This window comes from Ictidomys tridecemlineatus, chromosome 4 (genome assembly GCF_052094955.1).
Source record: "Ictidomys tridecemlineatus isolate mIctTri1 chromosome 4, mIctTri1.hap1, whole genome shotgun sequence".
Lineage (NCBI taxonomy): Eukaryota > Metazoa > Chordata > Mammalia > Rodentia > Sciuridae > Ictidomys > Ictidomys tridecemlineatus.
The window spans coordinates 58522504-58536558 of NC_135480.1; the positions used below are offsets into that span (position 1 = coordinate 58522504).

General features: G+C 36.1%; 1 protein-coding gene and 1 pseudogene across 1 annotated transcript; both read left to right on the plus strand.

Annotated features, from left to right (window-relative positions):
* The first annotated feature begins 7497 nt into the window (after window positions 1-7497).
* LOC144376832 (olfactory receptor 51I2-like) lies at window positions 7498-8442 on the plus strand. Its single transcript, XM_078045108.1, has one exon. The coding sequence runs from the start codon at window positions 7498-7500 to the stop codon at window positions 8440-8442; it is 945 nt and encodes a 314-aa protein (XP_077901234.1).
* A 3199-nt stretch (window positions 8443-11641) lies between these two features.
* LOC144376679 (keratinocyte-associated transmembrane protein 2 pseudogene) lies at window positions 11642-13276 on the plus strand (annotated as a pseudogene).
* The last annotated feature ends 779 nt before the right edge of the window (window positions 13277-14055 follow it).

A 14055-nucleotide genomic window follows, 5' to 3' on the forward strand; every position in this document is an offset into this window, starting at 1 on the left:
CCTTCTGGCAAATCAAGGGTTCCTTCCAAGGGTTCCTTCCAAGGGTTAATGGTATGTCTGCCCTGGAACAACAGGCATGTGGTTGATACATATGAAATGATGCCTTTTCTGTGAAATAATAATACTTAGACTGTGAAAAATGTTTTTTTTTTAACTTGTTCAAGCATCTGAAAATTATTTCACTCTGAGTTCTAACATACATGCCCCTTTCTTTTTGGCAAAAATGTAATGATGCTTTAATTTTTTTTTTCCTGTTTGAATCTATCTTCCCAGATATATGCCCAAAGACTTACTTTTATATGTCACCTAAAGTGCCTAGTAAGAGGGTAGATGATCTTGATATGATTACATACCTCCTAATTTACTACTTTAGTGATATGAGCATTTATGTAGAAAAAGAAAAAGAAAACGTGAGATAAATCACCTCTGCTTTCTGTGGAGATAATACACATATCTATGTCAGAGTTGGCTCATCCTGCAAACTTAGTAGTGTAATTTCAGGATGTAATGGACAGCCGAGAGTGCTACATCCTGATAGATACATATGGAGGGAGAAAGTAGGTTTTCTAGATTTGACATCCACAAAGACATTCAGGAGTAGGACTCTATTTTGGCTGTATAGAAATAATTAGTATTGCATATAGTCTCCTTAACATATTTTGTACTTAAAAAGGCTCTCGGAATTATGCCATGAAACCCAAATTTGAGTCCAGATTCTATATCAAGAATTGTTGTTTCACCTTGAACAAATTTCTTTCTTCTCTATAGCTTTCTAATTAAAGGGCATGATTCTATAGTCATTTTGAGCTTTTTTGTTTACCAAGTCTCATTGAAAAAATTCAACATTTTTGTGACTTTGTTATCTCCAAATTGACAAATATTTCATCTTGCTTAACACCTTCATAAGAAGTTGAGCAAAGATTTATATTTATGGGATTAAATGTTGGGATTCCCCAAATAATTCTCCTCCCTTTAAAAAATAATCTTTATTTCCTAACAATGAATAGTCAATAGTGTGAAAATATCATTCTACAGTTCTTACCAGTGGGAAGACCAAAAGTCCAGAGATTTGAACTGATATAATTTAGATTCAGGCATGTTCCTTGTGGAACTGAAATGACGTCTTATATCTCTAGCTTTAGAGTTTTGTGTTTTCATCTTTCCCTACAATCCATTAGTATGACCAACACTTGAATTCATAATGCTTCCAAAGAAACCGATTTCTTTCTATTTAAAAATGCAATAGTTTTACTCATTATCTAAACATCAAATAAGTAAAGAGAAGTAGAAAGCCCCTTCCAACTTGCATTAGATTCTCAATTTTACACCAGATGATTCTGGGTTTAGCCTTGATACTTACCTCTGACACTAGGGGAAGGATACTCAGAGGAGAGCTGAAGTCAGTGCATTTTATCTTCTTGGCTTATTCTTTCCATCCATGGAAGATTTCAAATGGGGGTTGGAAAGTACTCTCAAAATCTATGGGTGTGAGGACCTGAAAGATTGGGTAAGAGCAGGTTCTACTGTCAGTCCTATACTTCAATGAAGTAAACGAAATCTGAGTTTATTTACTGAACACAGTTGTTGCAGGATATGATTTCAAGAACTTATGTGGATCAGAGACAAGCACTTGCAGGTGGAGCAGGCTGCGTTTGAAGCTCTGAATAAAGATGTACAGTCTCCATGGGAATCTCTGTAGCACAATATAATCGTAAAATGACTTAGGTGGAGTTTTGATTGGGTGAGTGAGAGCTATGTCTCTTTGCAGGTTCAGATAGATGTGGTAAGAGACAGGGAAAGTAACCCCTGTTCTTAGATTTCTGAGCTCACTATATGTATTCAGTTCACCTCCATATTCCAGCTTCCTCTTATAAAAGTCTTGGTAAGTGAGGTTATTTATTGCTTCTTTGTGATGCTCAGATGTGAAAACTCAGGTAGCCTTCTCTAGGGATTTGTTCTGTAGCATATCTGTTGAGGGAGAGAAAGAAGATAATTAGTTGATAAATGTAGAAAGGAACCAGAAAAAAATTTCCAGTAACTTCACAAGGAATGAGAAAAATAAAATATCTTATCGGTATATTGTATTCTGTATTCTGATCTCTTACTTTCTCTCTTTTCTTTGTCACCCTTTTCTCTCCTATTCTCTTCTGTGAGCCTCCTTGAATGCCCACTCATAGTAGATCAATCAGAATTCTGTGCCCCTGAGGCATAGTGAGAAATTGATGTGAATGATGAGGGAAATACTGATGTTGGATGTGTATTCACAACATTGTACCATTAGACTTATCTTACAAAATGCGTGTTCAAAGAAAAAATAATTAAGACTTTCATGATGATAGAAGATTATTAAGCAAGGCATGGGACCTTTGTGAACATGCTCATTGCAACTACTTTTAAGCCAGTCTTTTTAGGAAATGACAATCAGAAATGATCACTGCACCATTATCACTATTCATTGCCCTCATAGGTCAATATCAACAAATTTCTGACTCTGAAATCTTAGAATCCCTATCTTCTGTCTGTCTCCCATCCTCCTCCTCCATCATTCTTTTCAAGGTTAATCCCTGCATTTGTATTATTCATTCTGTGAGGAATGACTCTTCTTTGTTCTTTACCTTCTTCTTCTTCCAGCCTAAGGCTAAATGTATTTGTTTCCTACTGTTGTCATAAGAAACAATCACCTGTTTAGCAGCTTAAAACAACAAAGATTTCTTATAGTTTTTGTGGGTCAGATCTTTAGGGGAAAATGTTCTTTGAAACTTGGTTCATGTCTGTTCCCTATAGTTGTATAGTGAAGTTTCCATTCCTTTGCTAGGGATTCAGCTGTGACTTGCCCACATTACTTCTCATGCTTTCTAGTTGAGTCCTTCAGGTAATGATGGAATGAGTGCCTCTCATGCTTTGAATCTCTAAGTGATTTGCTGCACTCTCTTGGCTCGAGCTTGAAAAACTTTGTGCTGTTACGTGACTTATGTGACTAAATTATAGCCATCTAAATCATCCAAAAGAAAAAAAATCCAGTCTTCAGGTGTAAAATTTTAACTGCATCTGCAATGTCCATTTTGATGTTGGATCAATCTCAAGAATATTTGGTTGATTTTTGAGAGATGGTAGCACTTTTAAGTGACCTGGAAACCTTCAATGACTGCCTTATAATATTGCAAGTTCTCTGCTATTCTGCCCTAAAAAATTTCATGCAGCTCTTCATTATTACATTAATTAAATATAATGTTTCCTTAGAAGTTTCCCCAGGCATTATTCATATAAATGTGTATTATTCACATACACATTTTCATTACTAATATCATTTCCAGATTTATTCTCATTTGTGTTTTGTACATTTTATTCCATAGACCTTGAGGGTAGGAACTTGACATTGTCACAGTTGAGAATTTTTTTTTTTTTTAACATGGAAAAAGTTAAAGTGAAAGACACTGGACAAGGAACAGTGGTCTCTGAATTCTGCCAAATCCCTGTGTACTGAGCAGCTTTCAGGTGGGTTACTCACCTGGGTGCATGAGATTGGTGTGACTATGGAACATCTAAGAGTTAACTAAGGAGTCACTGAATCCTGTGTTCTGATTCGTCAATGAGAGAGATTCTTGAAAAGTGCCTGCATTTTTTTCTTGTTAGTCTCAGATTAACACTGGGTATGAGAGAGGGTCTTTCTAAAAAGCAACTTTCTTCTGGTTTGCTTCAAGTGTAAGTCTGCACTCTTCCTTCCAGCTGTATCTGCTGGTATTTCCTAGAATTCAGTTGTTCATACTACTCCAAGCATTTATTCTTATTATTCTGAACACAGAGGTCAGTGTCTATCTCAGGCACTTTACTCAGGAGTTAATTTCTGGAACTTTAACATAATCACCAATCTCCACTGATGCTGTATGGCAGCTAGTAGGCTTCCTGCTTTCCACAAGTCACTTCCTTAATCACTCCAATCATTCTGTGATATGAGATTATTAACTGTGTGTGAAAAATGAAACTGTGGTTTAGAGACTTTGTCAAGACCAGTGGTGGAATCTGGACTCAAACAGGTCCACCTTTTCAAGGCAGGTGGTTGAATCTTGACTCCACATCAGTTGCTGAACTTTATTAAGTAGCCCCTATCACCCTTGCTGTCTCCCTACTAGGTATTTAATAAACATTTGTGAAAAACCAACACAATATAAAGGAACATATTTAATCTATAATTACATTCTGCATAGGTCAGGCAGGGCACACCCCAGTTTTCATCATGCTGAGGGTCAATTTTATAGATGATCTAGGTGAGAATTTCACATATTCTAGTAAATTCAAATGCTGAAATTCATTTATATTGGGCATGAACTCTCAATATAGAGGGTTTTGTTTGTTTGTTTGTTTTTTGCTGTTGTTGTGTTTTGTATCCAGACTTCAGTGGATTTGATCATAGATGTAAAGTAGGAAAGCCAAACCCAGAATTAGGAGATATTTAACTATTTATTATTTTGCTACTAACAAACTGCATATAATTGAGATAGTTGACTTCTTAGATGCTAATAACTGCTAAAATGTGGGTCCACATGCAATTTTATTGCAAGTTCCTTTTAGTTAAGATCACTCTTGCTCCAGCATACTACTATAAGACATGAAGTACCAGGTGGGAGGTGTGGAGCACTGCTGATGTTCTGTATTCCCAGAAGTCCATGAACACCTGAGCTGATGACAGCATAAGGGACTTCCTGGAAGCAGCCATATATTGCCAAGGCCAGTTAGTTGGCAGAGGTAACTATGGGCTACGATCAGGACATGCAGGGCCCCCAGTATTGCTCTCCCTTTCAATGCAAGAGCTCTCTTGAGTAGGTAAGTTAAAGTTCTAGAAACTCCAAATTCAGATTTTAAGCCACCTATCCTTAGCTTAGAAACCCAAGTGCTAAGATATAGCAATCTGAAGATTAAAAGTCTATCCCAACCCTGATTATTTCTTATATGCCAATTCTCTTCATTTTATTCCTACTTTTATATTTTCTGTCCATTGCTCTTGATCTCTGAAATCCCACCATGGTTTCAGATTCACACATTACTTCCTCATAGGAATATCCCATCAGGCTTCATTTTGAAGGTGGATGTTTTGATGTAAACAAGCATCCCATACTTATCTCAGAAGTATCTGGTATCAGAAGATGCATGAAAAGACCCTGGTGTGTTAGAAGTCATGTTGAACAATCCTATTTATTCTAAAAGATTCCAAAGGAGGGGGAGACTATTTATTGCACAGAGAGGCAAACCAAAATTTACTGGAAAGCTTACAGGTAAGGAAAACAAAGTGGGCTTAACATGTGGAATAATGACAAAATTTTGTTCTGAGATAAAAGGACAGAGGCATCCTGAATGTAGATGCAGGAACAAAGGCAGATGAAAGTCTGGAGTTGAGATATAAGGAGGTTTTAAAGACCAGAGTTGCAAATTATTTGCTCCTGAGAATTTTCATAATTTTTCACTTTGGATTTTCACAACCACATTAGGTAAACTTATTAGTATTAGCATATCCATTTTGACACAAAAGATTTAAAACTCAGAAGGTTGAGTGACTCACTGAGCATGTCTCTTCATCAGTCCCTTGCACTAAGTATAGCATTGGTAGTGACTGAAACCATGAGTAAGGATCAGGGTTGAATTTTGGAGCTGGTGAGAGAGGAGAGAAGATTCACAATGTTATAATGCAAGTCACGCAAAGAAGTATACATGGTAGGAGATGCATATCTAGGTCTATGAGGAGTAGGAAGAGTTACCTCTACTGGTATAGATCAGCCACATATTCATGAAAGAGGGCATCTGTGGACTTCAGACAAAAAAGATGATTTGAACAGATTTGTACATAAATCAGACAAACACTAAGTGCTGCAGCTGTGTATTAAGATTTGGATAACACCAAGAAGCCATATGTGAGTATCTATTTAGATGTATGAGGAAAAAAATTTTGAGAACCGAGGCTAGAAATATTGATTTAATACTGACCAAAGGAACCTTTAATTCTAGGCTAATGAATTCAAATGCGACCATTTGTTAATGATAGACCACTTAAAGATTTCATTAGAAAAGTGCATTGTCATAATAACAATTCAAAATATTCATTCTAACTAAGTATGGTGGCAAACACCTGTAACCGTAGTGACTTTGATTTTGTGCAGGAAGATTGTGAGTTCAAGGGCAACCTCAGCAACTTAGCAAAACCATGAGCAAAGTTATTGAAATACTGCCTCAAAATGAAAAATAAGAAGGACTGGGGAGTTCAGTAGTAAAGTGATCCTGGGTAGAATCCCTAGTGTAATTTATTAAATAAATAAATGCTTGTAATTGAAATTGGAGATGAATTAGAGTGAGGTTAGGAATTTATTAGGAGGCTTTTATTATGGTATAATAATGTGATAGTTTGGGTCTGAAGTGTGGAAAGGAAAGAAGAAAGGTGCTAACAGAGACACTTTGGGGTCAGCATTTTCATAAACTGTTATCTTGTTTAATGTACTTGGCAAAGGAAAAGGAGGAGGCAAAGTGATATTAGAAATTTGAGTCTTTACATTGGGCATAATAACACGAAAGAGAAAACAGATGAAAGACCGATTCTGTTATATACATAAATTTTAATGAATTTAATGGCTTTCAGGAATGAGATACTATTGAATTATGATATAAACTTTAAGAAATTACTTTCAAATAGCAGAAATGTCAGAACAGGGGTGGGAACAGGAGAAGGGAGGAATGGCAGAAAGGGGAAGTACCAGGGACTGAATTAGGACAAATTGTATTCCATGCTTCTTTAATTATGTCAAAATGAATCCTCATGTTATGTTTAAGTATACAGAACCAATAAAAAAGAAATTACATTCAGTGAATTTAATTCTTCAGGGAGAAAAGCAATTCTGTAAGTGAAATGGATGAAGAATAAAGCGGAGGGAGAAAACATGGAAGTCTAGCACATCTTGAAGAACACTTGGTTGCTAGACTCCATGGATATTCATCATCCTGTGCATTTATCTTCCATCTGGATGAAACCAGTAAGTATGTGGTTAAGGAGCTCGGAGTCATAGTGTGGTAGTGGAGGTGCGAGAGCATGAATGATGGGGAAGAGGAAAAGGTTGTGGTCTAATGAGTAAGAGGTTTGCTCTGGAATGGGCATAAGAGTTGAGAAAGAAGTGACAGGGAGAGTTTGTTTTTCTTGTCTTCAAAAAATGATATCCATGAATTGAACAGAAAAAGAGTTTATAATTTTAATCTGAGAAAGAGTGGTAGACCCAGGTATAAAGGAGGCTCACTTCACTTGTCTTGCCAGCCGGGCACATTGAGGAAAATCAGATTTCATAAATCTTAGTAACCATGAGAGGCATGGATGAGTGTTAGAGTGAACAATAGTGATTATTGCTCTAAAGTGAGGGATTAGATGATGTATGAGAGATTAGAAATACTAGGCAGAGGCCATGCATAACACTGTGTTTTCTTCTTTGCAGGCCAGGGGCCCTACCATCTAGGCAGGAGTGCAGCATGGGAGGAGACACCCACAACAGCTCAGGGTTGCCTCCTTTCACCTTGACAGGGCTCCCAGGGCTGGAGGCCTCCCAGCACTGGATGATTTTGCTCCTTGGACTCCTCTACACTGTCTCAATTGTGGGAAATAGCCTGATACTTTTCATTATCAAGGAGGAGCAGAGCTTGCATCAGCCTATGTACTATTTCCTGTCCCTGCTCTCAGTTAATGACCTGGGTGTGTCTTTCTCCACGCTGCCCACAGTACTGGCCACATTTTGCTTCCACATAAGAGAAATCAGTTTCAATTCCTGCATGGTCCAAATGTTTTTTATTCATTTTTTCTCTTTCATTGAGTCTGGGATCCTGCTGGTCATGAGCTTTGACCGCTATGTGGCCATCTGTCACCCCCTGCGCTATGCTACATTGCTCACTGATGCCCGTGTGGTGCAGATGGGCATGTCTGCTATTATCCGCAGTTTCTGCATGATTTTACCTCTGCCTTTGCTTCTATTGAGGCTGCCCTTCTGCAAGGCCAATGTGCTCTCCCATGCCTACTGCCTGCATTCAGATCTCATCCGCCTGCCCTGTGGTGATATCACCATAAATAATATCTTTGGTCTATTTATTGTCATCTCTACCTTTGGCCTGGATTCTGCACTCATTCTCCTCTCTTATGTGCTCATACTGCGTTCTGTGCTTGCCATTGCCTCCCGGGAGGAACGACTGAAGATGCTCAACACGTGTGTGTCACACATGTGTGCTGTGTTCATCTTCTATGTGCCCATGGTTGGCGTGTCCATGGCTGCTCGCTATGGGAGGCATGCCCCATCCTATGTACACACACTCATGTCCCTTATTTATCTATTTGTGCCTCCCATGCTCAACCCTGTCATCTATTCCATCAAAACCAAAGAGATTCGGCGAAGGCTTTGCACAATTCTTCTGAGAAGGAAGTTTTGAACAGAAAATATTTGAAAAGTCTAGTTCAAGGGTATGTTTGCCATTATTTCCCAAAATTGCTTTCAAGTCTGTTCTGATAAGGAATTTTTAATATCCTTTTGTCACTTATCTTACCATTAAGATTCTGGCCATGAGATATTTCATGAAAGCCTGGATATAATTCAAATCAAGCCAAAAGTTTTGCAAGGTAAAGTGGGCTAGAATTTATTAAAAATACTTGATCCCTTTATTTTTTTTTTCTTGGTACACTGGGAATTAAACCCAGGGGTGCGTAACCACTAAGTAACATCCCAACCCTGCAGTCTTTTAAATTTTGAGACACTGTCACTGTACTCTCTTGAGGCTCACTAAGTTTTCCAGACTGACCTTGTTCTTGACATCCTCCTGCCTTAGCCTCCTGCGTTGTTGGGATTATAGGTGTGGGCCACCATACCTGGTTTCTTTTATTTATTTTTAATTGCAAAAGTGAATATTCTCATAATTGGTCTCTCATTTTTTATGATATGTTTGTTATCTTGTTTAAAGTGAAACATCACATAGGAAATTATTTATTACCAATGCAAACATAGTTTTTATGAGCAAGGGATTTTTCTCACAATTATTTTATCCAATGAATATTAGTGATAATCAGACACACACCCAAAAACTAGACATGGTAATATTTATTTTATATACCACACGCTATCCACCTGGCCTTTTCACTTACATACACTGTATTCAATGATTTAACTTTTAAATAATATTAACATTTGAAAAGTTTATATTATAATTTAAATTATATTATGTATGTGTGTATGTTAACAAGCAATGAAAGAAATAATGAAGTGGAAGGACTATGTAACAAGACTTATGAAATAGGTACAATGATGTGTTCTCTTTACACATATGTTCTATGGTCTGTTAAGATTTGGGCGTTTCTATTTAAGACCTAAAATAAAAAAATAAATAAATAAAAAGAGAGAAAATTAAGAAATTAAGTGTTTAAGACATTAAAAAGTATAAAATACTTTGTTACATGATTGAAAACATCTGGAAGAAATAAATTACTGTGAATCAATAGGAGAGAAAACTATTCAAAAGTGATCCTTTAACAGTCTTCAAAACAGATGCACCTCTGGAAGATGGAATCAAATGAAAAAATGAGAAGACATTATATATATTAGTAGGTTAGAGGTGTTTTTGAAATCATAGTGGAATAACTTATTAATGAATTTAAATCTTGGTTCACTTGATATATTGAGGGAAATAATAAAATATAAATATATCAAAAATTCAGTGATAATTAAGGAAGACATAAATAATTATAGAGTAATTATACTGCCAATCACATCTAAAACATTACAGTACAAGATATTTCCCTTTCTTTAACCAACACATTTTAAGAGTTTATTCCTCTTATGTTATACACACATATACATTACACACATACACATATTTAATGAGAAAAATTGTTGGAAAACTCTGCAAAAGGCAAATATAATCCTGATGAAATATACTGAGTAAAATCATATCAGCAAAAAAATCCTGTAAGCTACATTAATGAAAGCAGGTATATGCACTATGATTCTGAATATAATTAAAGAATATAGACAGAAGAATAAAACATTTTAAAATTAAAATAATACAAATCTCCCAATATGTTTTATCATATTAATGAGGATAATAATGAAAAATGTAACTAATAGCAGATTTCAATAAAGGTGAAATGAAAAAAAATACATCCTACATAAAAATAAATTCGTTTAGGGACACACTTGTAATCCCAGCGGACCGGGAAGCTGAGGCAGGAGAACCATGAGCAAAAGTGAAGTGCAAAGGATCTCAGTGAGACCCTGTCTCTAAATAAAATATAAAATAGGGATGGAGATGTGGTTCAGTGGTTGAATACCCCTGAGTTCAATCCCCAGCAACCCTCCCAAATAAATAAATAAATAAATAGATTTATTTATTTTCTATATTTGATAGATCATCTACTTTCCAGCTAAAATAAGATAAAAATAATTTTTCCATTTCTTAAACTATCTTATTTACCATTTTTGAAAGTATCTTTGATCAAAGTCATAGAACTTGTGAGAGAAATGAGTGATTTTATCTATTGCTATATCTGCAATTGAACCCTAACTCCTAGCCATTCTACATTGACTTTGATACATTCTGTTTTACCTCTATATCACCTCTATGGCAGTTATCAAATAGTATTATAGCTGCTGACTTTTTGGGGGTAAAAATAACTAACATATGTTATTGTTAAATATTTGTACATTTTTGTATGAAAAAATTAGAAGGATAAACAGAATATTTTTAGCACTTTCTGTAGTTTATACTATATAATAAACTATAGTGTAAACATAATATAGATTAGTTTAGCAGTTAGTGAGATTTTGGAAGATGTATTTTCTACTTTATTTTCTACCTTTGTATAATACATTCACATTTTGTTTGAAGTAATATGAGACAGGGACAGAGGGAGGGAGGGGAGATAGAGAGAGGTGGGTCGGGGGGAGGGAGAGACACTGAGAAACAGTCAACTGAGAGTGGTTTGGGAGCTCTAAGGAGCTCAGCCTCATAGTTGGCTTTGAACACTGGTGTCCTGCTGAACACTGGTGCCTCTCTGCCCTTCTCAAGACCAAGTGTCTCCTGGTCCTAGCACAGTGATTCTCTTCCAGGTGTTTCCATGGTGTTGTGGAGGGCCCAAACACTATCCATGGGAACTTCAAGATCCTCTTCCCCTGGCACTCAGGGGTTGAGTGCACATTGGCAACACATCACATTTCATTGCTCACATCCCACTTCACCTGAAGGCAGTGCTAGCCAGAATGTATCCCCTGTAATCAAAGAATAACCTCAGATAATTTGATTAAAACAAAACAACAGAACATCTATCTATGGCATGCCTGATGTCAGTACTACTAACCCCATGTTTTCTCTTTGTTAATCTGGGCTAACTAGACCATTGATTTGAAATTTCTAGGCTAATTTTCCAGCTTCAACAGAATATTTATACAAATAATTCTATTATTTTTACCACTTGACTGTGGTGTGATTCACATTCAAACACTCTATACATTTAATATATACAACTTAATGAGTTTGAATATAAATATGCAGTCATGAAAACATCACCATAATCTATACTACAAACATATCTATTCCTAACCTACCTATCTCTTGAAGTTTCCTTCTATTGTCCTTATTAATTATGTTAGAGTACTTCCTTGGTAAGTACATGGTCCAGGGAGATATTTCAAAATGTAACCAAAACTAACAAATAAAAATATCTATTCTTTAAGAAAATTGTAAAGCATTGATTCTCCAAATAGCTTTGTTAATTTGAGGCACTGTGTTGTACTGTATATCCCTAGGACTCATTCTAAAACTTTATAACCTTTGATAAACACATGCCCATTTTCCTGATGGCTTTTGTTATGTGTCAAGTAAAGTTAAAAGGGTTATTATTTATATTATTTTTTAAAAATGTGTAGCTTGTATTAGCAAGTCCATGAGATAAGCAGATCTATTTTTATTGTATTACAGGTACATCTGTGAGGCAATAGAACAGATGGAAAGACTTGCTCAGGATAGCACAGCCTATGGGAGAGGAACCAGGTGGTGAACTAACACAGTCTGTCTCTCAAGGTCAAGACTAGTCTGAGTTGGACTTGGTAACACCACTGAGGAAACACTTGCAATTCCTGTCTGTCCTTTTGTTGAGTTCTACAGATCTTACACTGATGGTCTTCCTTTAGGCTGGACACCTACAAGATGGCAAAACACAAAGAGACTCATCCATTCATTCTGGAACTATTTGTTGAACACTCATGACATGCCGGACCCTTTGTTAGACAGAAATAGAATCCTTGGAGAATAAAGAATTTTTTGTCACTTACTCTCTGAACTAGCAGTTGTGACCATTCAGCATACTGGTTAAGAGTGTTTAGGTTTTAAAAGCTAGTTCTGTCACTTCCATGTTTTGTGAGTGTGAAAAGGTGATTTAACTCACTGTACCTGAGTTTCTTCAGATATACAATATAGATGATATTAGTATTTTTATAAGGCGTTTCTGAAGTTTAAACGAAATGATACAATCAATCACTACACAAAACTCTCATTAAGAATGCAGAAATAGGCCATGTCCACTGCTCTATCATTATTCACTGGGCCAAACTGTATGAAACTCAGAAAATTCTATTTGAGAGACTGACTGTGTTATGAATGCTTTAACATAAGTAAACCTGATCAAATCTCCTATTTCCCAAATCAGTACCACTCTCCCTCCTGTAACCAGTACAGAGAAAAGTGGAAAAGCAGCTGCAGCCCCCCATCCCTTTCCTATCACCTCTCTGTCCCAGGAAGAAGCTGATAACATGAAGATCCAAGCATTGAGGAGGAGGGTATTCTCAAACTGAATAGTTCTCCATACACAGCCAAAGACACTCTAGACCATGGAGCTTATGGAGAACTGGACCATGACTGGACCATCAGCCCCAGGGATGATGAGTCCTATGAGACTTTAGAAGCAAAAGGCGGTTACACGGAAAATGGAACAGTCAGTGAAATCTTCTAAGGCCCCATCCTTAAATGTAAAAGAGGAAGATAGCTATTTCTTTTTCCATCTTACTATTTTTTCTTTCTGTATTGCTATTCTTTATGTTACATACCACAACAAAAGGAAGATTTTCCTCCTACTTCAAAGTGGGAAATGGCGTGATGGCCTTTGTTCCAAAATGGTGGAATATCATTATCTAGACCAGAACATTAATGAGGCCACCCTTCTCTAAAGATTACCAATGATTATATTTTAAAGCACTGTGATTTGAGTTTGTTCATTATATAATTTTATTTGCTTGAATTTTTATATGATATTGTGCAGATGTTTGCCACAGGCAGTTGGTACTTAAATGAGAGGCGGACTCTTTTGCCTTGGTGCTTTGGAAATTGAATGTCACAAACAGGGAGTATATATTTTTAAAATCTACATTTTTAGAGCTGAATCCAATAAGGTGTCTGAAATGTGAGTTAAGCATTACCTTGCATTTACACTGGTAGTTTTTGTTATATTCCATTCATTGTACTTGTTCTGGAAGTAATGCTGCTTTTAAAATATCCCAGACTTATAACTAAATTCTAACATAGTACTATTGTCTTAGATTAATTCTCTGCCACCCAGATACTATTTTTTAAACACATATTATTTTGTGGTCCCAAAACAAAATGTGCAAAGGTATATGTAATAATATTTTGCATTCAAGTAACATGCTTTTTTTCCTCTACAGAAAACTTCTTTGTGTATTTTAGGTAATTAAAATACAGTTAAAGGTAATGAGACTGTTCAATCCCACTATAGTTTTAGATAACATATTAAATGTGTCTAGAAATTCTGGCAGAAGAGACTAAATTTTTGGTGAACATAGATAAAATGTTATATAGATGAAATTTTTTGGTTTTAATTACTGAATTAAATTATAGGTAGAAACTGATAAAATGTTAAACAGATGAAGAATTACTTGTAATTAGCAGTTGATTGTACCACAGATTCATCAAAAGTTTCACGCAGTGGGCAGTGTTTAAAATTATATGACTTGTTCATTTTGGTTCTTATTGTATAGTAAGGTT

What these genes read in the sequence shown, in the direction of transcription:
- LOC144376832 (XM_078045108.1), top strand. Translation starts at nt 7,498, where the DNA reads ATGGGAGGAGACACCCACAACAGCTCAGGGTTGCCTCCTTTCACCTTG.